At 37.4% G+C, this 23,850-nt stretch overlaps 1 protein-coding gene across 1 annotated transcript in view; it reads left to right on the top strand.

Moving 5' to 3' along the window:
• The window catches only part of SKAP2 (src kinase associated phosphoprotein 2), a 164,438-nt gene that overhangs the window by 127,199 nt on the left and 13,389 nt on the right, over window positions 1-23,850 (top strand). The window contains exons 10-11 of the mRNA XM_019726141.2: window positions 16,045-16,122; window positions 21,647-21,759. Of these exons, the coding sequence (XP_019581700.1) occupies window positions 16,045-16,122; window positions 21,647-21,759 (191 nt within the window). The remainder of the gene's footprint in view (window positions 1-16,044; window positions 16,123-21,646; window positions 21,760-23,850) is intronic.

Below are 23,850 nucleotides of genomic sequence, written 5' to 3'. Positions count from 1 at the left end.
TGGTCACTGTGTCATCAGTGCTATGAGTGCACATTGTCAGTTGTTTAAACATTGTTGAATCCACTGTGGGCTGGCAAGAAGCATCTGGGAGCCAGACTTTTCCTGTGGACACATGCCAAGTAGTGTATTATATTTCCTCACTAAAGGGAACTCTATTGAGATAATTTTTCTTCTTGAGTTGTTTTAACCCAGAAATTATTTTCCAAAGCTAAGTGAGGATCATATGATAAAATTGTTTATAACTACCTGAATTCTATAATAGCTGGTTGAGAATTACTTTTATTTAGCTAGAGTAGGTGTAAATAAGTCGTGCAATTAAACTACATTCAGATCATTAACATTATTTTCCTAATTAGACTGTTCAGGAAAGTTCATATGTCCTTTCATGTATTCTCTTTAAATCAATGATTTACTCTAAGGAAGGACAATAAACATTGAATGACCCTTTAATTAAGTACGATAGTTGGGCATGTCATTAAATTTACATGTGTGATTGCATTATTTAATTAGCTGGAAATAAACCCTAAATTGCATTTTAATATATGCAATTATAGCATAACATTTATGTTAACTCAAAATGCCAGGAAAAGTTTGTAAAATGTTACATTTAACTTAAAAAATTCAAACAGTTGTGGTTTGGGGATGAGAAGGCCAGAATACTTTGTCATACTGGGAAAGAGGCGAGGGGTTAGTCTTGGAGCGCTGACACTGCCTGGATTTGGGGACCCGTGGGTGGCAGGGATTTGTCTTTCCCGAGTAGATACGATTAGTCCATCTGCTACCCCAGGGACACTGCTGGGAGAGACCTTCAAAAAGTCAGATCTGGTTGACCTGCCATGTATATTCAAAATACCCTGGCTCTTGTACGTAAGCGCAGACATTTTGTTTATGTTGGCTTTATTTCTAGAATCCAAGTAAGAGACACTTTGCAAATGAAAGTTCAACCTGTCCCATTCGGGGGCCCAAACTGAGCAAGTGTGTTGTTTTTTTAAGCTCAAATGTTTCTTCTTATGTACTTTGAAGAACATCAAATACTATTTTGCAGGAGCAAACCCCCAGACCTCCATCAAAGGAGCCTTCTCTTCTTCCCCTGCAGGTTCTACCTTGCTTCTTCTTGGCAACTCCTCTCTACAGAAATACTCTACTTCTAGATCCTTCATTTTCTAGACCCTGTAACATATTTTGTCATGAATTTGTGTGTCCAAAAAAATACCTCTTATCTTAGAATTGAACATGTCTTGAAAACGTAATTCCGAAAGTCTGTGCACAACCCCTCATAGGTACATGGAAATTTGTGCCATTCTTTCGTATTATATAAAGTGCTTTAATTTGCTGCATTTTTCATGTCTCACCGCAGTCAAATCTGGTGAGGAGCTATAGCTGTCTTCCTCAGGATTAATCAATCTTCTTAGGCTCCTGGCTAGGACGGAAGCTGCTTTCAGCTCTGCTTGCCTCAGGGCTTGGCCTTCCTCTGTTTTTTCACCATATTCAGTCTCTGAGAAGGAGGTGATGGGAGATGATTTTTCCATTTGCAAGCTGCCTTCCAACTGAAAGAAAAATGGACGGGGCAAATGCCAAGCTTTTCACTTTCTATGGCCATTACAAACATGACTCTTCTCCTGTTTTTCTGCAGTGTACACTATTTTTCAAGGGAGGCACTTTTTTTTTTAGACTGTCATGGTTAGCCAAGTTATTTTGTCATGAAGAGTGTTAAAAATAAGAGTATATGTCAGTATGACATCATGAATATTAACTTTCTCATAGGTTGTTATGGCAGTAGGTTAAAGTGCTGTTTAATTAGTTAGCAAATACAGGAACAGGTGATCTATGTAAGGTCTTACATCAAAAGGGAAGGAAAAGTATAGCGCCTCAGAACTTGGGCTCTGGCGGCAGACTGCCTGGGTTCAAATCCTGACCCTACTTCTTACAGCTGTGTTATGCTGAACAAGGTCCTTAAATGTTTCTATGCCTCTGTTTCTTCATCTGTAAAATGGGAACAACAGCAATACCTTCCTCATAGGGTTTTGAGGCTTGAATGAGATTTATGTGTATAGTGTTAGCATGGTGCTTAGTACACAGTAAATCCTCAGATTATTATTATAATCACTGTGATTATAAATCTGTGTACTGGGCATTGTGTTGCCTACTTTACCTTCTTTTATCCTCACACTGATTTTCTAAAGTAGATTTTGTATTTTTATTTTCCAGATTGAAAATTGAGGTTCAGAGAATGTAATTAGCTTGTCTGTGTTTGTACAGCCAATAAAAGAGGGTAATATGAACTTCTGGAATATGAATTTCATTTGCATTTCTATAGTTCCATTGTATCTTTTGGGATTAATATGAATTTCATTATAATTAATTTTCCATTAGTATTATTTAGTTAGCTATACCTATAGTTTGAAGCTTAAAAGACAAGTGACATTTGAAGATACAGTGTTCTAATTAATTTACTTCAAAGAATGATAGAACACATACCATTGAAATATTATGTAAAAGAAATCCTTGGAAGACACGGCTCTAGATTAGTCATTCTCAAAATGTGGTCCCAGGAGCAGAAGCATGGATGGGAACTTGTTAGCAATGCACATTCTTGGGCCCACCCCAAACTACTGAATCAGAAACTACGGGTGGGACCCACAATCCTTGTTTTAACAAGCCCTCCAGGTGATTCCGATGGCTGCTAAAGTTTGAAAACCACGGCTCTAGGTAAACAGCATGTCATGGAATTATGCCAGGCACATTGATGTAGCTCAGAATATCTACTCCCAAACTGGAAATTATGCATTGCAAAGGGAGTATGTGGTGTTAACAGAAAAATACAAGTGGGGCTGTTACTTGATAATTGCCCTATAAATATTAAATATCCAATACTGTGTGCTCCGTCCCTTCCATTCCTTGAATTTAGGGCTTCTGAGCAGGTGGTAGTATTAGTTTCAGGCTCCGCCAATTGAGCACAGATACTAAGTAATGGAGAGTGACTCCCCACCATCAGCTTCTCATGGCTGAGACTCAGAGCCAGGGATCAAGGTGGTTACTTCTAGCATTTAGCAACTAGGAATCTTCAACTAAGAGGAACTGATGCTAAGAATATGGAGAGAAAGAAAAAGCAATAAACAGTCATTATCATTGCATCTTTTTCTTTCTTCAGATACAGTTTAAACGTGGAAGTAGCATATTGAAAAGATGAGTGAGGCTGAAGGATATAGGAAATAAATAGGGAACCTGCTGCTGTATCCAGATTTAATGGTGGAAAAAAATAGACAAAAGCAATTGTCATCTTAGAATCCATCATAGCTAGCGAGGAAAAAACTGGCCATCAGCCAAACATACTTGCCTACATTTTAGGAAGGCAGAGTTCAGAAAATTCAGAGAAAGAATAGGGGCAAATGGATGGTATTAAATGCAAACAAGTATTTAAAAATACCATTTAATCTCAGATGATCCCAATGATGAAAAAAGGGAGAGAAACTAAAATATGTGAATATTCTTGTGCTAGAATCTATCCAAAGAGTGCAACTTTTAAACATAGATTAACCACTGAAATAGCCAGATAACCAAAGAACACATAAAATAGCTGAAATGTGTAAATTATGCTATGTACAGCAAAAGGTATACAATTGCTATGTGATTTTTTTTTTTTTTTTTTGGAGTTTGCTAGGGGCAGTAATTCAAAGAAAACAACTCAGTTTCTATTTTATTTGCTCCTTTTCTGTCAAGAATTATCTTCCAACTGATAAGATTGGTAAGAGGTAACAGAAGCCCAGAATGGGCAAAGAGATACAAATAAAATACCTAGGTAGCCAAAATCCATTTAGTTTTCACTCGACAAACATTCATGGAAAATATTTTTTTGTCCCAGCCTGTGTTAGGCTGTGTAATATAAATATACTCTTGGGGAGTTCACACTTGGAGGAAAAGACTCGTAGAGAAATGTTTCGAGTCCTCTATGAGAGCAATGATAAGGGAGATCTGCTCCGAGGCTGTGAGAGCATCCTAAATTGGGGGACATTTGAGCCATGTCTTAAAGGAGAGTTTGTCTTTTGGCCCAGATAAGACTACATCACAAGACAACTTGTGAATGAAGTCACTGAACGGCTGTCACTGATTTTGAAGGAAACGTACAGGATGAAAGAGAGATGTTAGACGTATGGAGTCTTTCAATTGAATTGTGAACTTTTTAAAAAGAGTAGAAAGTTGTAGTATCTTAAGTTGGTTTCCCTGAAGCAGACGCTGCGACAGTTTTATATGTAGATGTATTGGTGAGTGATCTTGGAAGATACCCTTGTGTGAAAGGCAGGAAGGCAGAATTGGACCAGAGAAGCTGACCCGCAATGCAGCTGTGACCGAGGCCTCAGCTGGACTTGTTCGGGGAGCTGTGGGATTGGGATGATTCTTCAGAGTTGTGCCAAATTGAGGCAAAGGGGCATGTCTGTATCCCCACACCAACTAATCATTGGCTCCAGGCTGTCCTCTGGGAGGGGTGTGACCTTGAGTGAGGCAATTTCCTGCAGCCAAGGGCAACGCCTGGGGAGGGACACAGCTGTGAGCCAGCAGCAATCTGAGTCCTGCAGTTGGAGGACGGCTGTGTTGGCCCTGAAGAGGACCTCTGGGAGCAACACTGCATTATCCACTACAGGTGGATTCTGCAAACTGTAGACAGTTGAGGAACTTTGAAGTGGACTCCAGAGAAGCTACTAAAATAAGGCGTCCAAGAGTCCTTTGTGCGATCTGAAAGATGAAATGGTAATTACTAGAACCAATATGGGTTCAAAGAAATTTCGGACATATAACTGTACTTCAGTAAGGCATTTGGCCAGGATCCTCATAAAATCTTTTTTTTTTTTTTTTTTTTCTTTTTAAAAATCTTTATAGCTACAAAGACCATTAGATAACTGACCATATAGCTGTGCCCAAAGGGTGGTAGTGAATTGATTTTGTGAGAATGCCTTAGAGCTTAATATTGTCTCAATATTGTCATACCATCATATTCATCAATGTCGTGGATGAAGATATACAGGCAGTGCTCTCAATAGACCTAACTCATGGATCAAATCTAACAAGATGAAATATGATAGGATATCACACTTACTCCAGAAATCTAGTTGCACAAGTATGAGAAAGGAGAGACTTGGCTCCACAGCAAATGGGAAAAACACAAAGAGATTTTGGTCAGTAACTCAGTATGAGTCAACCGTGCAATGTAATTCATTCCTGAGATTGTGTGCTTAGGGAATATAAAGTAATTATCAAAAATGTTCTGGGTTTCATGTTGTGGATCATCAATATTTAGATATTTAACTAAACTGCCCTAGGAAGTATAAGGCAGTGATTCTCAAACTTTTTGGTCTCAGGAGCCCTTTACAATCTTAAAAATTATTGAGAACCCCAAAAAGCTTTGTTTATGTGGGTTATGCCTCTCAGTATTTACTGTATTAGAAATTAAAACTGAGAAATATTAAAAATGTTTATTAATAAATTTAAAAATCACAATGATAAGCCCATTACATATGAATATGACATAGTCTTAGGAAAAATAGCTGTATTTCCCCAAAATATCAGTGAGATGAGTGGCCTGGTTTCCATTTTTACAGATTTCTTGAATGTCTATCTTAATAGGAGACATTTAGATTCTCATATATTCTTTTTTATTCACTCTGTTATGGTATGTTGTTTTAGTTTAAGTACAATCAGCATATGAAGAAAAGCCAGCCTCACACAGATATGTAGTAGGAAAAGGGAACTATTTTTTTTAAAACTTGTATTTATTTAAGTGTGTTCTTCCAGGACCCATCAGCTCCAAATCAAGTAGTTGTTTCAATCTAGTTGTGGAGGGCGCAGCTCACAGTGGCCCATGTGGGGATCGAACCGGCAACCTTGTTGTTAAGAGCACCGCCCTCTAACCAACTGAGCTAACCGGCCACCCCAAAAGGGAATTATTTTAATAGTCCTTGCAGGTAATTGTGGATATTCTTTGATACTGTACTCAAACTTGACCAGAGGTACTTAAATGTTAGTTGCAATGTGGAATCCAAAACCATTATCAGTGAACTTTTCAGACTCTGTTACATTAAAATCCATGAGTCTGTCTTGTTTTGAATGGGTCTTCAACCCATGTGTGTTTTTGTAACTCATTCATCAGTCAGTTGGAAAATATTGGTTCACTGCATTGTGCATAAATATTGACACAATGATGATACGATGAAAAAAACCCCACATTCGTTAATAGCACCACCAATCTCATTAGAAAAGTCTTTAAATACTAGGGAGCTGTCAAGCTTCCAGTGGAAGATACAAGTTTCTAAAATACAAGTTTCTAATTTTTGCTTGAAAGCTCAAATTTGATCATTGGCAATAAATAACTGTTCGTTGTTTTCTTTGAAATAAGAAGCTCACTTAGTTCATTTCTCAGAAAATGTCTGCCAAATTCCCAAGTCTGAGTAGCATAGTTTGTCTGTCAGTCATTCTTTCGAGTGAAAACAGTGTCCCATGGAAAAAGCTGCTGGTTCAGCTTGCCAGTCAGTCTCTGCATATCTGGAAATGCAGCAGAAATGCTTTATGCATTCATCCCATTTTGTCACACAGAATACTAAAAAGCCATGTACTCAAGGTTACTGTGGAATAAAAATAATTTTTACTGCTTTATCAAGGACGTTCTTAGGTGAGACTGGCCTGTTTGTTTTTAATACTCGTGCAAGGCGGTGAACAATACAGTGACAGTTTGGTGCCACACTGTGTTGATTTATGCTCAAGTGTCAGCAGTTTACCCACCATGGCGTTGCAGCATCAGTGCAAATGTTAGCACAACGAAAAAGGCTAATGTCTTAATTTTATTATGAAAATAGTTTTGATCTCATAGACCTTCCAGCCCCCAAAAAGGCCTTGGAAACCACGGCTGGTGCAAGGGATATGGAACCAATAAGTCTAATGGGCGACAGTTCCTCTTATGGATCTATGTTTTCTCTTTCTTGGATCTTGAAAATTAGGTTAAGGTACTCTGCCCGTAAAGGCGACGAGTGTATTTACATAAACAAATGGATGAAACAAAGCCAAAGCCTATAACAAATGCACTCTGCATCTGTGTATCTACTTTCCCCCTAAGGTTATAATAGACAGTTGTAGATCCTTATAAAACAGCCACGTTACAATTAAATGATCTTAACACAACCTATTTATCATTAGGTGGTATTTTTTTTTTACAGATTAAGACTTAAAACAAACGAAAATCTAAATTGAGATGAAATAATTTACTGTCTAAAAGGGGATTCAGAACAGTTCAAATGAAATACATATCATTTGGGGATAGTCTTATTAAAAATGAGAATAAAGAAAAACCAGAAACTGAATACAGGTCGTCTGCAAGGAGATGTCAGTTGTGGTTATGGATACGTCTTGGATGACTTGAAAACATTTTTATTTTTTGCTTATCTTTGTTTTCTGACTTCCAACAATGAACAGATACTGTTTTTGTAACAAGAACAATAAGAAAAAGGTTCATTTAAATTTTAAATAAAGAACTTACATGTAGCAAACTATAATTGTACCAGAAATCCAGAGCCAGACAGCAGTTACTATAATTGAGAAATAATTTCATTTGGACCTTCTTGGGTTAAATGAATTTTAATGTTGCAGCATTTATAACACATTTTAATTAAAAAACTAAGAATTTGAGCATTATAGAATAGTTAGAAGAATTTCATATTATAGCCTACGGTGAAGATAAAACCCTGGGACAAGGAGCCACGTTTCATAATTTCCCCTCGTCGAGTAATCTTTAGGAGTCGGATCATTGCCTGACTCACAGCGGCTTCTGACAGAATCTGGCCTGTTAAAACCTGATTTTTAACCTGTGTGCTTTTCTCACCTGCCGTAGTTGCCTGCAGGTGGTCAAGTCTATGTAAGACGCTCCTGAGTAGAGAAGTACATGTAGAGCAGCCGCAGACTTTTTCAGAAATGTCTGCAGTGCAAGGTGAGCAGAGCAGGGTCCAAGCTGCGTGACCTTGATCCCGTCACTCAACACCCACTGTCTGGTTCCCCTTTAATGAAAGCAGGAAGTTGAACTAGATTATATTTAAGGTTTCTTTCCAAGTTTTCGTCCTTTTCCATTGTCAAATGAGATCCTTGCTTGAATTTGCATTTTTTTCCTCACCATCCTAGCCATGATGTTAACAAGTTTAATGTCTGGGAAAAATAATTATTTTTGCGTGTATCAGATTAATTTTAATATCATAGTGCAGAAATGTGCTGCAATCTAATGGCATGTCTTTCTGCTTTTGAAGTGCACTGATAACCTTTTACTGTTAAGCCCAATAAGAATAGAATGTCAAAGCTGGAAATTGGATTGTATGATTGAACAACTATTGCTTATTGTGTTACCTTTTATATCACATTAACCTTCTTGGTTGCTAAATTAATAAATGGTTGCAAAACACCTAGCTCCTGTGGTAATGAACTTGATAGTACATACTAATTGTGCATTTCCGCCTCCCCTGAGAAATCTGATTATCTCATTGTCCTCCCCAAATCCTGTTCAAAGTGCTATGGAATAGACATTCTTTCTACTTTACAGAGATGACACTGAGAATTAGAAACAGTGTCAAGGTTACATGAGTAACTAGCACTTGAGCAAGAGTTCCCAGTTTGCCTGATTTCCAGAAGAGTAAACATGACTCTACGTTCTTTCAGTCTTATCTTTCTGTTTATTTTGAAGTTCCTATAATACTAAAAGGCACCTGCTTCTAACTTTATAAAAGTATATCTTTTATTGCTGTAAAATATATGTTAGTCTGTTAAATAGATACAAAAATTCTTTACAAGTGTCCTATTTTAAATGACCAGTAGTACAGGATCCATAGGCCCTTAAGGAACTCACTTTTCCTCATTGTCCTAATTTTGAACTCCTTTGCTCACATCCCTTTGACTCTACGCTTCCACTTTCCTAACCTTCCCACCAGCTTCATAGCTTGCCCCAGGTATGAACGAGAAGAGGGGGTGAGGTGCCATTTGTGTAAATCCTTCCTGCATTTCTCCCTCCTCTGCATGGTGCTGCTAGGACCAGCCAGAGGTGCCTTCGCTTCCCCTTCCCGTCTGCTCGCTTTTCTCCCCACTCAGGAGCGTCTTGCACGCAGCACCCTGGAGCCTGAACCTGTGGTGCCACGTGCAGGGTAGCCTGTTGATCTGAAATGTAGGTGAACTTCTTTCCGATCTTTGTTTGCAGAAAAACTCACCTTTACCCTCTACATTTAAACGTGTTTTCCTTATTGAAATTAAGTGAGGAAGAAAAGCTGGTTGGCCTGGAAATAAATCCATTTGCAATTACAAGTTGCATTAGAGTCCTTACCAAGTATCAAACACTGCGAGCTGGCTTTCGGGGCAGTTGAGTATGTGCCACGTTCGAGGTGGGGAGGGAGAGCTGGGAGAATAGAAAGGAGAAGATGGAGATTTGGGGCATCCCAACATGAAATTCCGTTTTTAAATCATCACTAAATGATCACTTAAGATGTACTTCAAATGCAATGCTATGGTAGGACAGAACTCACCCACTTCCGTGAAAATGTTTTCCAAGTCCATGAACAGCCAGTATTCAAATGAAATTTTGGAAAACAATCCATCTACAAACTGAAGATTTTAATGAAAATCAAAGAAGTGGCGCTATGGCTCAGAGCTGGGGCTGTAGAGGCACAGGCTAAAATTGAAAGCCCAGCTCTTGTTCTAACTGGATGTGTGAACCTGGACAAATTATTCAAGCTCTGTAAATTTCACTTTTACATCCATAAGATGATGATAAAGGTACTATTACCTATAACAATAGAATTGTTACAAGGATTTAGTTACATAATAAATATAAATGCATATAGTATGAACATTTAAGCAATAAATATTAACTGGGGACAAATACGTAGTCACGTAATCAAATGAGTCCTGGACAGCTAGGGATCTAAACCCAAGCTTTATTTCGGAGCATAACTGTCGGTTCTGTGTTTTATATCTTTTGAAATACATTCTAATTCAGCAGAGCTCTTTTCTAAAGGTATTTAGTGAGAAAGGTAATCATTGTGTGCGTCAAAGATTTGTCTTTTTTTTTTCCGTTTTCTCTGCCAAGTTTTATTTTTTTTTCATATTTTTTATTAGCGGAAGGTGTACAAAACAACATAATGATTAGACGTTTGCACCCCTCACAAAGTTCAAAGATTTTTCATATGTTGTCATCTTCTTCTCCCTGGAAGACATGATAAAATCAATGTCAGCCCTGATGTGAACGTCACACATCCTGTTTGGGTGCTAACACGTTGTCCTTAGCCTTTTTCAAGCAATGCCAGTTACATGTGCCATTTGCTTATCACTTTCCTTTTTTTTTGGCCATTTATCCTTTAAAAAAGAACATTAGTAAACCAGAAATAGCCATTTTGTAAAACCTGCATAGCTAGACAGATTTGTGATACTTATTAGGGTAATAATCCATCTGTTACAGAACTGGATCAATTTGTAAATTAAATTGATTACTCGAGCAGGAAAAAAATAAGGTCTTGACTTTTCCCACAGTAAGCGTTTCCTCAAATAGTCGTTATCCTAAAAAGATGTGGAAAGACTCAATTCTCCACTATTCTTCCTCTCTTCACTCAACTCAGAAAGAAGGCTCAATATCTATTAAAAAGAACAGTGAGAGTGGAGTTTAAGCTTTTGGATTCTTTTGGGTCTGATTGCTCCTGGAAGTTTCATATTTTTGATAGGGTTTAATGTTAAAACCTTTCAGTGCCTACCAGAACATTTCTGATACTCATCGATTAGTTTAGTAAATGTATAACTCTATTTGAATTATCTTCTGCAAAGAGTTCACTTTACTGTTATTTTCATCTTGTCTGATCAAAAAAATCTCCTGATGATTCTTCTAACAATGTGTGATTGGAATAATAACTTCACATGTTGAAGAGTTTTGTGCTGCAGCTGAGAGGCATGTAAATACAAGCTGCTTATTTGCAAGAAGCTTCCAGATTTCCAATATGATTGCTATGGAAACCACATAATGAAAACCTTATAACCATCTGTGTGGTTTGATGGATTTACTGCATAGCTGAGCTGTTTTTGTTTACTGTTATTAAAATGTTGAATGGAATATATTAACCCACAAACATTGACTATTTGAGGTATTAATTAGTGTTGTATAATGACATTGTGCCTCAACACCAAAATAAAATATGTTTAATAATAAACCTAAATAAAACAACATGTGTGTATTTCTAATATATTGTGAAGGTGATTATTGCCTAGAATTTGAGTCACTTGTCCTTATATATTTTTTGAGTGGTGTGGACAGGTTTGTTCTGTTAAATGAATATAATAGGATATATTTTCATGATTTTTGACTCCATTTGTTCACTCAGTATTTTTTAAAATAATTTTTCAATTATAGTTGACATATAATAATATACTAGTTTCAGGTGTACAATATAGTGATTAGACATTCATATAATTTATGAAATGCACCTTGATAAATCCAATACCCATCTGACACCATATGAAGTTATTACAATATTATTGACTTATTCCCTATGCTATATATTTGCTAAATATATTCCCTATGCTGTACTTTACATCTCTGTGACTGTTTTGTGACTACCAATTTCCACTGCTTAATCCCTTCCCCCTTTTCACCCACCTCCTCAACCCCATCTGGCGACCATCAAAATGTTCTCTGTATCTCTGAGTTTGTTTCTGTTTTGTTTGTTTATTTTGTTTTCTAGATTCCACATATAAGTGAAATCATATGGTATTTGTCTTTCTCTGTCTAATTTATTTCATTTAGCACAATACCCTCTAGGTCCATCCATGTTGTTGCAAATGGCAAGATTTCATTCTTTTTTATGGCTGAGTAATATTCCATTGTATATATGTACCACTTCTTTACCCATTCATCTACTGATGGATGCTTAGGTTGCTTCTATAGCTTGGCTGTTATAAAGAATGCTGCAATGAACATAAGGATTCAAAAATCTTTTCAAATTAGTGTTTTGGGTTTCTTCAGCTAAATACCCAGAAGTGGAATTACTGGGTCCTTCTTTGTCTCTTGTTATAAAGTCTGTTTTGTCTGCTGTAAGTATTGCTACCTAAGCCTTTTTTTTTTCCTTTCCATTTTCATGAAATATCTTTTTCCATCCCTCTACTTTCAGTCTGTATGTGTCTTTTGATCTGAAATGAGTCTCTTGTTGGCAGCACATGTAAAGGTCTTGTTTTCTCATTCATTTAGCCACCCTATGTCTTTTCATTGGAGCATTTAATCCATTTACATTTAAAGTAATTGTTGATAGATATGTAATTATTGCCATTTTATTCATAATTTTGATTATTTCTTCTCTCTTTTTATTTTTTATTTATTTTTTTATTGGGGAATATTGGGGAACACTGTGTTTTTTCAGGACACATCAGTTCCAAGTCAAGTCACTGTCTTCAACCTAGTTGTGGAGGGTGCAGCTCACTGGCCCATGTGGGGATCAAACTGGCCACCCTGTTGTTCAGAACTCGTGCTTTAAACCAACTGAGCCATCCAGCCGCCCCTCTTCTCTTCTTAAAGAAGTCCCTTTAACATTCCTTGTAATACTGGTTTGGTGGTGATGAACTCCTTTAGCTTCTTCTTGTCTGGGGAGCTCTTTATCTGGCCTTTGATTCTAAATGATGGCTTTGCTGTGTAATCTCAGTTGTAGGTCCTAGCTTTTCATCACTTTGAGTATTTTGTGCCATTCCCTTCTGGCCTGCAAAGTTTCTGTTGAGAAATCAACTGATAGTCTTATGGGTGTTCCCTAGTAAGTAACTAACTGTTTTTCTCTTGCTGCTTTTAAGATTCTGTCTTTGTCTTTAACCTTTAGCATTTTAATTATGATGTGTCTTGGTGTCACTCAGTGAACATCTTGATTGTATCATATTCAAGATTCAGCCCAAGTTGTTTTCCCTAAGATTAAACACACACACACTCACACACACACACTTACTCACACACACACACACACACACACACACACACTCACACCAGACTTGATTTGTTATCTTTTATATGGAAACTGTTTGTATTGTTAGTTCAAATAAGATGAGTTGTTTGAATATTGTTAAGAAAAAATTGATGTATGAAACTCAGAAAGATTTGGATTAAAAATATCAGTACTAGGTTTGAAATGGAGAAAGGAAGTGTTGTTGATGAGCATCTCATCCTCTAAAATACTGCTTCTTCAGCATCTTACATGGATTTCAATTTGGATACGTCACAGTAAATATTGATTCTTAAGTAAAAATTTTTAATAGTCTGGTAATTTAAGAATAGACTGTGCACATTATAGGTACTTACATTTTAATAAAATAAGAATACATTCCTAGTAATAAATTTCTCTGAATTCATTGTTAATGTTGCCAAAAGCAGTTTTTCTATTTAATTACTGTAATTAGTTTATGTGATAGCTTGACGCTGACTTTGAGTAGAGTCTAAATCTCATAGTCTCTTAAGAGCAAAGTAGGGCTTGATGTGGTTATGGCTTTTGACTCGAGGACAAGCGCCCTTAACTATTTTTTAACTTACTCTTTACTGTTGAATGTGTGACCAAATCGTAAGAGAGGGCGTGCTGGAGGAAAAGCAAGTAAGTGTGAAAAGTAAGGAACGCTTTCTCCTGCACCTTTAAAAAAATTAATCATCTGTAAAATGAGTAGGTTAGACTAAATGCTGCAGATGTCCCTGATACCTTTAAATTTATATGAAAACACACTATTCACCCATTTATGATAACTAGTCCTTGAGATTTGGTATAAGTGAGATAACTGTTGTTGAAAAGAGACAGGATTTAGTATCAGACTTTTTATTAGGTCTTCTATGTAATAATTACTACTTGAACTATATGAAATTGCCAATGTTAGGTTCAACTTAATATTATAAAGTGCCAAATATTTCCAGCTGTTCCTTATATTGGAGCTTTCATTATTTTGTTTGAATTGAGTTACAAAAATTCAAAATGGTTATATTTGTCTTATAAGTACAGTAACTCTCCAGCTTTATTTAAATGCTGGTTTTTATTAATCACCACTTTCAAGTTTGCCTGAGACTTCTAAATTTACATCTGTAGTCCTGACCTCTCTACCAAACTTTCCAGTTGCTCATGGGCATTTCCTCTGAGGAGCCCCACCAGTATGTTAAATCTCTCATGTCAGAAACACAACCCCTTATGTTTCCTCAGCAAAATAGCTTAGCTTGGCTATTCTCGTTTTAGTAATGATGTTCCTATTTCTCAGTTAAATAAGCTCTAAACCTCAGTCATCTTCGTTGCTCTTTTTTCCCCCTTAGCCTTTCACATCCAGTCCGGCACAAAGTTTATCAGTTCTAGTTCCTTTAGTTTTCATAACCATCTCCTTTCCATTTCCTCTGCCCCTGCAGCTCGGGACCGCCTTCCCCTTTAGCCAGACTCCCAGGTCCTTGCCCCCACGCCCTCCTCCAGGATCTGACCCAATGGGATCGGATGACCATTCCTCAACCATAGTTTCTATCCTGCCCTTTCTCTGCTCAAAAGTCTTCTGGGGCTTGTGTTGCTTACCAAATAAAAGTCTAAAGTCCATAGCAGATGTTCGTGGCCCGTCAACAACTGGTGCAAACCACCAGCATTACCTCCCACCCTGCTCGTCCCCTCTGAGGACCACATTTTTTAGCCAAAATGAACATGATGGTGCCTTGTTCTTTTCTTCATGCTTCTCCCTCTGGAAGTTTTCTCCTGCCCATCTCTTCTTATTCAGATTCTCTCCATCCCTCAGAGCCTTCATGGTATCCCCCCGTTGGGTGGTTTCTTCTCTGCAGTCCTCGGGTCCCCACATGTCAGGTTTCTGCCCCTCCTCCCACTTTCCTTTAGACCCTGTCTCTGCCCCCTCTGGGCTGTCAGCTTCCTGAAGGCAGAAGCCCCCTACTGTTCTTGCCTCCCTGGTAGACTCTCTCTCCCTTACAGGTACTTAATAGTCAATGAAGATTTATCGGTTGGATTATTTAACCGTCATATTTGCTATATTTACATATTCTGTGTAGTTTTTTTTTTTTTTTTTACAGTTTTGGGTTTTCTTGAAATTATGATTCTTTTTGAACCAGTTTTTCTGTGGCATGTCATTTTGTTCATATGTCCTGCCATAAATAGTTTTAAATTGTATATAAATCCTTAGGTGAGGAAAGTGGTAGTGTAATACATGTTTCTTTGATGTAAAAGAATTAAATGGTCTACTGACTGTTTAAAACTCTTCTCATTTAATTTTAGCATATTTCTTCCTATTACTTGGGGAAAGAATGTAGCAGGAGCTTGTGGAAATAACATAGTTAAGGTACTGAATATATGCAGGATAAAGAACATGGACTTTATAATCACAGACCTAAATTTGAATGACAAACATTGGAAATTTCTTTACCTTTTTGAGTCTCAATTTACTAGTTTGTAAAATGGGGATTTAAAGATTGTTTACTTATGAAACCTTAACATCTGCTGCAGTGCAGGACACCTAGTAGGTCCTCAGTGTAATTTGGGGGGATTATCTGAAAGGGTAAAGATCCTGTTAGTGTCCTCCTGTGAAGATCAAGTGAGAAAACTTATGAAGCCTCTGATACTAACAAGTGACTTACAGGTATTTTTATATCACACATTTGTCTTTGCGGTGCTGATATTTTAGGGCTCATGATTTTATTCTCTGTTGTGCGCCTGCCACAGTATCATGTAGGCAAAGCATCATTTTACTGGCTGTCAGGGCTTTTCTGGATTTAAGGTTGTCCCAGATGAGTTTTGGTAAGTATTTAAAACAACGTATGTACATATCTTAAGTTTATTAAGCCAACTGATAAGGTTGCTATTTGGAAATTGCTAGAGGTTTATTTGTTTAGCTTTAGATCGTGGACAAAGGAATGTGAATGTTGGTGGTTTCCTTCTTTGCAAAGGATGCTTTCTGGGTTATACACTTTGAGTTTTGCTCTTAGGGTGGCGTGAGGGCCGTACTGTGATTCCCAAGGAAACCCTTCAGTGTGTTGTTTTTGTTGTTTCTTTACAGAAGAGGAAGAGGACACTGCCCCTGTCAAAGTGGAGGAACAAAGGAAGATGAGTCAGGACATTGCTCATCACACCACAGGTAATGGGCTGTGTCGCTTCCTGGGAAAGTGGCGCTCGCTTTTGTTCACTTCCTTTTAGTCACTTTCTCACCGCCCTAAAGATGTTTGTGCAGCTCCCTGAAGTTGGCTCCTTCAGTCTAGATATCTTATGGCTGATAAGCTGCTTAGTCCAATTTAGGATGCATGAAAACCACTTGAGGAGGATTTATAAAGTAAGCCAATTTATACAAGGTATTCCTTCCTGAATTACTTTGTAATGACTCAATTAGCTTTCATTTCTGCACAAAGGAGATTTAGTTGCATAAATTAGCTTATCATCATTGAGGAAGTGTCACTGCTAAAGGACAGTTTATAGATACAACATGCAGTTGCTGTCAAACCTATAAGAATGTAATATAGACATCTGTGTATACTTTATGCTTGAGCAGAACAGACTTCTGCCATTCAGAGACTAACAGGGGACAACCAGTTGCCCAGGGGACTGGCAATGTAGACATCTCTGAAAAGGTCAACTTGACACAGCCTCTGACAATCGACCCACAGCTCTGTCTTCTTTGATAAAAATCAGATAAACTTAAGACCGCTAATTGATCTGCAGCCTGTTTAAATGTTGGCCATGCATATCTTCATTGCATATGATTAACACAGAAAGCAAATGAATTGGGTAAGAAATGCCAGGGTCCAGTGACAGCAGCTTCAACATTGGAAAAGGACACTGGTGGCTAGAACGCTAGGCAGGATATTCCCGTTATCCATTTCCACTTGGCTCATGGCCCCAGGTACTAATTAGGCCTGAGACTGGAAAAATAACTACACACGCTGATGTACAAAAGCACATGATATGGGCAACTTTTCTTGCTGGTTGTTATTTGGAAATAGCCGGAGATAAACCATATCTGTAGTGCAAGCATGAGGTTAGTTTTGATAAACTAGCGATGATTTTACACGGAAAGAAGAGAAGGACTGCCTTCTTATCAGGACTTTACACCTCTTCACAGCCGCGTGTCAGCTGGGGCAAGGTCTGCCATATCATCCCACGTCCTGCAAAGAGCTCTAGTTGAGGGTCACCTTCCCCTCCCTGATATGTCCGTACATCACTCTTCCAAGCTGTCAGAGGCAGGGTGGACAAGAAGTGTGTGTTCAGGAAGTAGCTTTCCAGAGTCCTTCCTACTGTGACATGTGGAAAGGAAACAGAGGCCTGATTTCCGGACCTGAACAGGAAAGCAGGAGCAGGTTGCTGCAAAAGGTTTTGGTTTGCTTTTTTCAGAAAGGAAGTGAGGACGAAGTCATTAGATGTTCGCTCTCAGGCCCTGTAAAATGCAGCTATAAAACACTAAGGCTGAGTGAAACCTTGAGGACGATGTTTGGTAGTAATTTAAGTATCTATGTTTTATTACGTGTCATAAAGCTTCTGCCAAGAGCATGTAGTTTCCTTTTTTAAAATTTCAATGCAGGTGTAGAAGATAGACACGTATACATATTCTTTCCACAAATATAGTAAGTATTTTGGCTTAAAGCAATTCTATTTTTCAAAAACCCTTTTATAGCAACTATCTCCTAAGTTTTTGCCTTTGAGGGAAGGGGGAAAAAAATCAGTTTTTCCTCAGAGGAATGCAGTAACTAGACCTAGCTTTTCATGCAATAGCTATAAATTAGCACTGCAATAATTCTTATCTTTAGTGACATGAAATTCTTTTCAAGCAACAGTTTTAATGCTTTTGCATAGCAGTGACCTTTGCTCTCGCTAGGCTGTCAAAGATGTAACACTAGAAGTTTGTTTGCTGTGCAGGGCAGTGAATTGACAAGGGTATTACTATCTTGCTGAGCATCACATGATGTGAACTTCTAACCTTACTCAAGAATGTTACATATTTTTCACACTGGCTGATTTTACTAAAAAAGAAGGAAAAAAGTCAGACTGTTGTAAAATACGTAAGCACAAACAAAATTAATGTTGTATTTCTTACAAGTTCTTTCATGTTCGAGCTTATATATCTTGCATATATTTATTATATGTACAGTAAAGATTCCCTTTGATTTTCTTTGAACATAGTATATATAATATGCTTACCTTTCTAGAATAGTTTTTAAACCTGTAATACTGTTCAAGGAGAGATTCTGCATTATCTTATTAGTTTACATTTCATCGATTGTCATATTTTTAAAAACCTTTTCATGTTTGCAAAACTATCTCCACCGTTTAGTTTCTACTTTCGTAATAATTTTATTTTTATTGCCCAGCGATCCATTTTGTATTTTTAAAAAAGCAAGTACATTGCTTAAATCCTTCACAGGCTGGCTAATTTACAATTTTTTTTTTGTTTTTTTGTTTAACTGTTCATGCCTCTCAGGACAAGAAACATAATGAGGTGATTTTGTTGTTGTAATTTTTGGAAACATAGATCATCATGTGGCTAAAATAGGAAAATTAATGCATGTGGTAGAGACAACTAAACAGACTTAATTTGTACTCAAAATGTATGTTTGTCTGTGGTTTATGACATTATGCTCCATCCAATGTTCTGCTGTGTTTTTTTTAAAATCACATCCCACGTGGGTTATTTTTCAATGTATAGTGAACAATGTTAACTTTTGTGCACCCACCGTGCTTCTGGGGCTGTATCTATGTGTATGTAATGTTTTGTGTATGTTTAACCACAGTTAAATTTTTACAAAGTAAACCAGAGGAGCGTGCTGCTTTCTAAGGGAAAATTAATTCCTAATTTTATGTCTAGAATTTAAACCAAGAATCTTAATAGTACTTCCCTGGGGCTAATAAACACACTGCCAGGTTTTCTCCCTAGTTGTGATTCTTCTACTTTGTAACGAGTACTGCACGCTAAAATTGATAGAATAGTGAATTGTATGTACATGTAACCACGTAACATTAGCAACTTATTGTTCTTTACCAGAACTCACATACAGGACACAGAAAAAGGTTCGTTTTTTTTGAGTAACATCATCATCAAGAGTATAGAAAGCACAGTAGAAAATGCCTCTTTCCCCAGTATGACCAAATCGCTAGCTCTGTTGCCTCTTACAGCAGTGAGATTTAATGAAATGCTCACCATGCACATCTAGGGAGAGATGCATCTTGCACACTGGGGGGCAGGGGTGGGTCTGTCTACCCCTCATGTGCTCCTGTGACTCCCATTAGTGTTAATGGGAGATTCTCCAAGTGCATCGAGCGGAAGAGAGACCCCAAAGTGATAAGGATGATTATGTGTTAGAAATCATCATCTACTTTTCCTTCTTTCTTCCCTCCCCCCCTTGAGAATATATTGAACAAAAACTATTGTGAGAAAGTCTGAAAAAGGGAAGAGCAGGCAGCAGGCTGGATGGCTGAGGAAGCTAGTAGGACGCCCTAGCTAAGCCAGAACTTCTGCTCTAGTTTTTTGCCCAAGTTTTGTTTCTTCAACCTTTTTTTGGATCCAGCCTAAGGCAGAGCGGCATGGGGAACACACAAGAGCCTCGACTGAGGAAACCAGCGACTTAGCTCCTTTTACCTCCTGGCCAGTGACTGTGGGGGAGGGCCTTGCATGTGAAATGATGTCATCCTCTCTTTGCTCTAATTCCTTGACTTTTAAACTGACACTGACGGACTGCATGGGGCACAACATTTGACCCATTTAGCAGCTGATTTAATCTGACTAGGATGTTTCAACTTCTAAATCTCTATTTGTCTAAATAAGTGGTTTTTAAAGGAAATCAGTCACTTTATTATTTAGTAATTTTTTTCTAAAAAAAAAAAAAAATTGACAATGTTTGGAGTGATCTGTCCAGCCAGAGTGCCCTCTAGTGTCCATTTATAGAATTTACTTAATCTGTGCTTTGGGGGGAAAAATGTAATGAAGGGCGGCCAGGAGACGAACGTTGTTAGTTCTTGGTTGGATTCCCAGGCGTGTGCACATCCCTGCTGGTATCAGTGATGAGTGCTCAAATGCTAGAGTCGAGAAGTCAATAAGGTATCACTCTCTCCCTGTCCTTCGGGGAGATCCCCCTCTTCCTCTTTCCTTTCTATTCTCTTGCCTCCTGCCATTTCCATCCTCCCTCCCATCCCCCCATTTAATTCTTAGAAAAACAAAAGGAAAAAAATATAATAGGGGGCTTTTGCTAGGCTGTGTAGTCTAGTCCTTGTTTATTTTCTTAAAAGTCTAATTGAGAAGCAGCATCTTACCTCCTAAATATTCAGACTCCGTATTATTCAGATTTTCTTTTTGGCTTAAAAAAAAAGTCTCAGGTATTAAAGAGAATTTCACAAATTTCTAATGAGCATACCACTTTGTATGTATCACAAACGAGGTGTAATAAGACGAACGCCCTAATGACACACTAATGTGACTAGTTGTGTGGAAATTGCCAAGAAGCCTGCTGTTTGAGAGGCATGTAACACAAGATGACACCCCTGATGCAACGTGTGTCTCCACAGCGATCCCCTCTGAATTCAAAGATGACATTCCAATGATGGAAGTTGTCAGCACGTGTATGTTCTGCCTGGGTAGTGAATGCGTGGACATCTTATTGATACGACTTGCATTCTTTTTGCGTGAACTCATCAAAACTCAATTATCATGAAATTAAAAACAGGAAACAGTTCTCAGTGTAACAAAAGCACCCAGTGTATTTAACTCTGTGCAGTGTTTCAGGAGACCCACATTGTATAAGTGACAAAGCATTTATTACCCGGTTTATTGTGGTATTGCAGAGCGGAGAGCGCTAAATAATCAATCAGTTAATGGTCTGTATGGCAGTTCGAACACATCACATCCATTGTGCTTATGCTGTTAGAAGGATGAGCTGATAACCGCAGTGTATGTTGCATGTTTATTCAGAGCCTAATGTCCTAAACTAGGGCTGACTGAAATCTTGAAAAATGCAGCTTCAGCATTGGCAATTTCTAAGTTGTTAGATATTTCTAAAATAACTTTGAGAGGCTTTGGGTACAAAAGTCCCTAAAGAACCCTTTGTATTATTTCCACTTTATCCTCTTTCTTTAACCATCTTTAGGTTTTAGAATTAAAAAAAAAAAAAAATTTGTTCCCTAGAAAAAATTTGTTCTAAAATTTGGGTTAGATTTATTCCTTAGCTCCTTTATTATTATTATTTTTTATGAAGTGTCCCAGATTTTGTAAGGTGGTTATTTCACAATGTATTTATCACATCTCATGGATATTGCCCATTATGCAGTGTGGGTCTCTTTTTTAAAACAGGTTTCAAGTGGGCTTATGTTCGTATGTAAAATAAGTTAGAAGTGCTGGTATGATGAGACACACAGACAGATTTCAATGACAGATTTTACATAAACAAGAAAGAGTCAGAAAAAAAGACATTCAAAATCAGATTTTTCTGAAATGGTCCTTAATTAGACGATAAAAGGAAGTAGGATTCTTGTGTGGATGTAATAAAATGTTTTTTGAATCAGTAAAGAATTTTTTTAGATTATTTTGGTGGTTTGGGGTGCCCTTTAATTTCTCTGGGTTTATTTTTAAATGAGGGTCCATTACATGAAAGCTCTAACTAGTGTTTTCTCTTTCTTCTTTCCAGGCGATAAAAGCACTGATTATGCTAATTTTTACCAGGGTTTGTGGGACTGCACAGGTTCTCTTTCTGATGAGTTGTCATTTAAACGTGGTGATGTGATTTACATTCTTAGCAAGGTAAGAAGATACCCCAAAATGACAACTGTAAAGGGTGAATACAAAGCTCGATTTTTATCCATTGGATTACAACACTGGGGAAAAATGCCAATTGGAATTCTTCTAGATCCTTGGTAACAATTGGGAGTTCACAATAATTAATTATTTTGTCAAGTGAAATATAATCAAAATTTAAACACAATCAGATAACAGGATTCAACTTAACAGTGTGTTTACCTATCACTTCAGCCTTTGGCTCACATCCACTCACTGCCTTCTCCAGAAACAATATACTTATGTGAAAGTTAACATTGTAAGGTATTAGGTTATTTATTATGTTTTTCTTTCCTCTTCCTTTTTATTCTTCTGTGTGCTTATTCTGATTTTGTCTGCCATTCACTACTGGAAACACTATGTTTATAGTACAAGTTTTTCATCTTTATGTAAATACATCGGGTGTTCCGACAATTTAAGAGCAATGCTTTTCTATTCAGACAGGTTTAGGTAATTTTTTTTAAGTTTAACATAATTGTATTTGTAAACATAATAGCAAAATACATTGCTACAAACTCATCTTTATATATAAAAAATCATGTCTCTGCCTCTTAAGATACTGGTTTATTCAAAATCTTTCTGTCCTTAGATCTAAAAGTTTCTTATTGTGATTACACTTCTGATGACGTGTGTGAGTTCCCTTAAACTTCACATTTTAACTTTCCTTACTGTAATATGGCTATTAAAAATTATCTCCTTCCATCTACTTTATGAGACTATTTTAGAAACAAATGATGTATGGAAACTATTTAAACAGAAGTATGGAAATGTTATATAAATCACAAGTCTAGGAGTTTAATGTGGTTTCTTGATTAGAAAAATATTTGGGGCTTTTCAGAAAAATCATATGACTTGTTAGATACAGAAGACAGTTTGGAAATAAATAAGATCACTTAATGAATTTTAACAATAGGTGGCCAGTACATAAAATTGTAACAGAAAATCATGGAATGCTTGCGTGAGGGATCTTAGGGATCATCTATCTATTCTTCTTTTTTACAGGTTAGGGAACTTGGGTCAAGAAAGTGAAAGAGCCAGTACTTAGCTAGGCATCCTGACTCCCAGACAGGGTTTTCTGCTCTATTTTTCTTTTTCTTGTGCTTCTGTCTGTCTTCCTTCCTTCTTCCCTCCCTCCCTCTCTCTTTTCCTCTTTCCTCCTTCCTTCTCTCCCTCCTTTTCTTCCTTTCTTGTGTTTTATTTGAAACTGTCATAAACTACTTGTAATATGCCAGAACACATTCTAGGTACCAGGAATCCAAAAGAAATAAGCACTTGTAGATAGTTGGGGGAAAATATTTAATAAGTAAATATAGCCAACTGTGATGATTGCTAGTTGGGGTTCCCAAAGCTGAGACTTGTCATTTATTTCTCAGTCCTCTGCTCATCAGTTTGGGAATTTTTTTTTTTTTAAGATGCTTTTTTGGGAGATGCAGATAGGTATATCACAACTCTTGGATTAAGTCTATTATTGAGCATTTAATTGTCCTGAGTTAAGATAACAGTTTTTTTAGTTAATTACTAAATATAAGAACCAAACTGATTAGTTTCAGTTCTTGACAAACTCTTTTGCCAACTTTCCTCAAATTTACCTAGCTCACAGTGCTTTCACCAGTTTAGCCACAATTGTGTATAAAATTGAAAGGTTGGTTAGCTTCCACTTGGAATTTCAGATTATAGGGATAAATGGCAGGTAGCCATTATATTCCTATGGTAAAGTAGGAAACTTACAAAGCCCGTGTGGATTTGTTCTTCAAACCTTCTTTCTGAGTCACTGTTACTGGACACCTCAGAGTGCCAACATCCAGGATAGGCTGTGAAGCAAGCAGCATTCCCATAGGCATGTCTCCTTCCTACCATTGCCTTAGAAAATCGTTTTCTGTTAATACGAAATTAAAAATATAATCGTATGGGTGTACCATGCTTCTAGGATTCCAGGGGAGGTAATCCCGGCACTCCTCAAACTGTTTTGTGCTGATTGTAATTTTATGTGTGGAGCCTGACCATAGATCTAAGGTTAGTGGTGGCCCAACATATAGGAAGAGCATACGACCAACTGAA

This window comes from Rhinolophus sinicus, linkage group LG09 (genome assembly GCF_036562045.2).
Source record: "Rhinolophus sinicus isolate RSC01 linkage group LG09, ASM3656204v1, whole genome shotgun sequence".
Classification (NCBI taxonomy): domain Eukaryota; kingdom Metazoa; phylum Chordata; class Mammalia; order Chiroptera; family Rhinolophidae; genus Rhinolophus; species Rhinolophus sinicus.
Note: the sequence above shows the minus strand (reverse complement) of the source record. Positions and strands in the feature narration are given on the sequence as shown.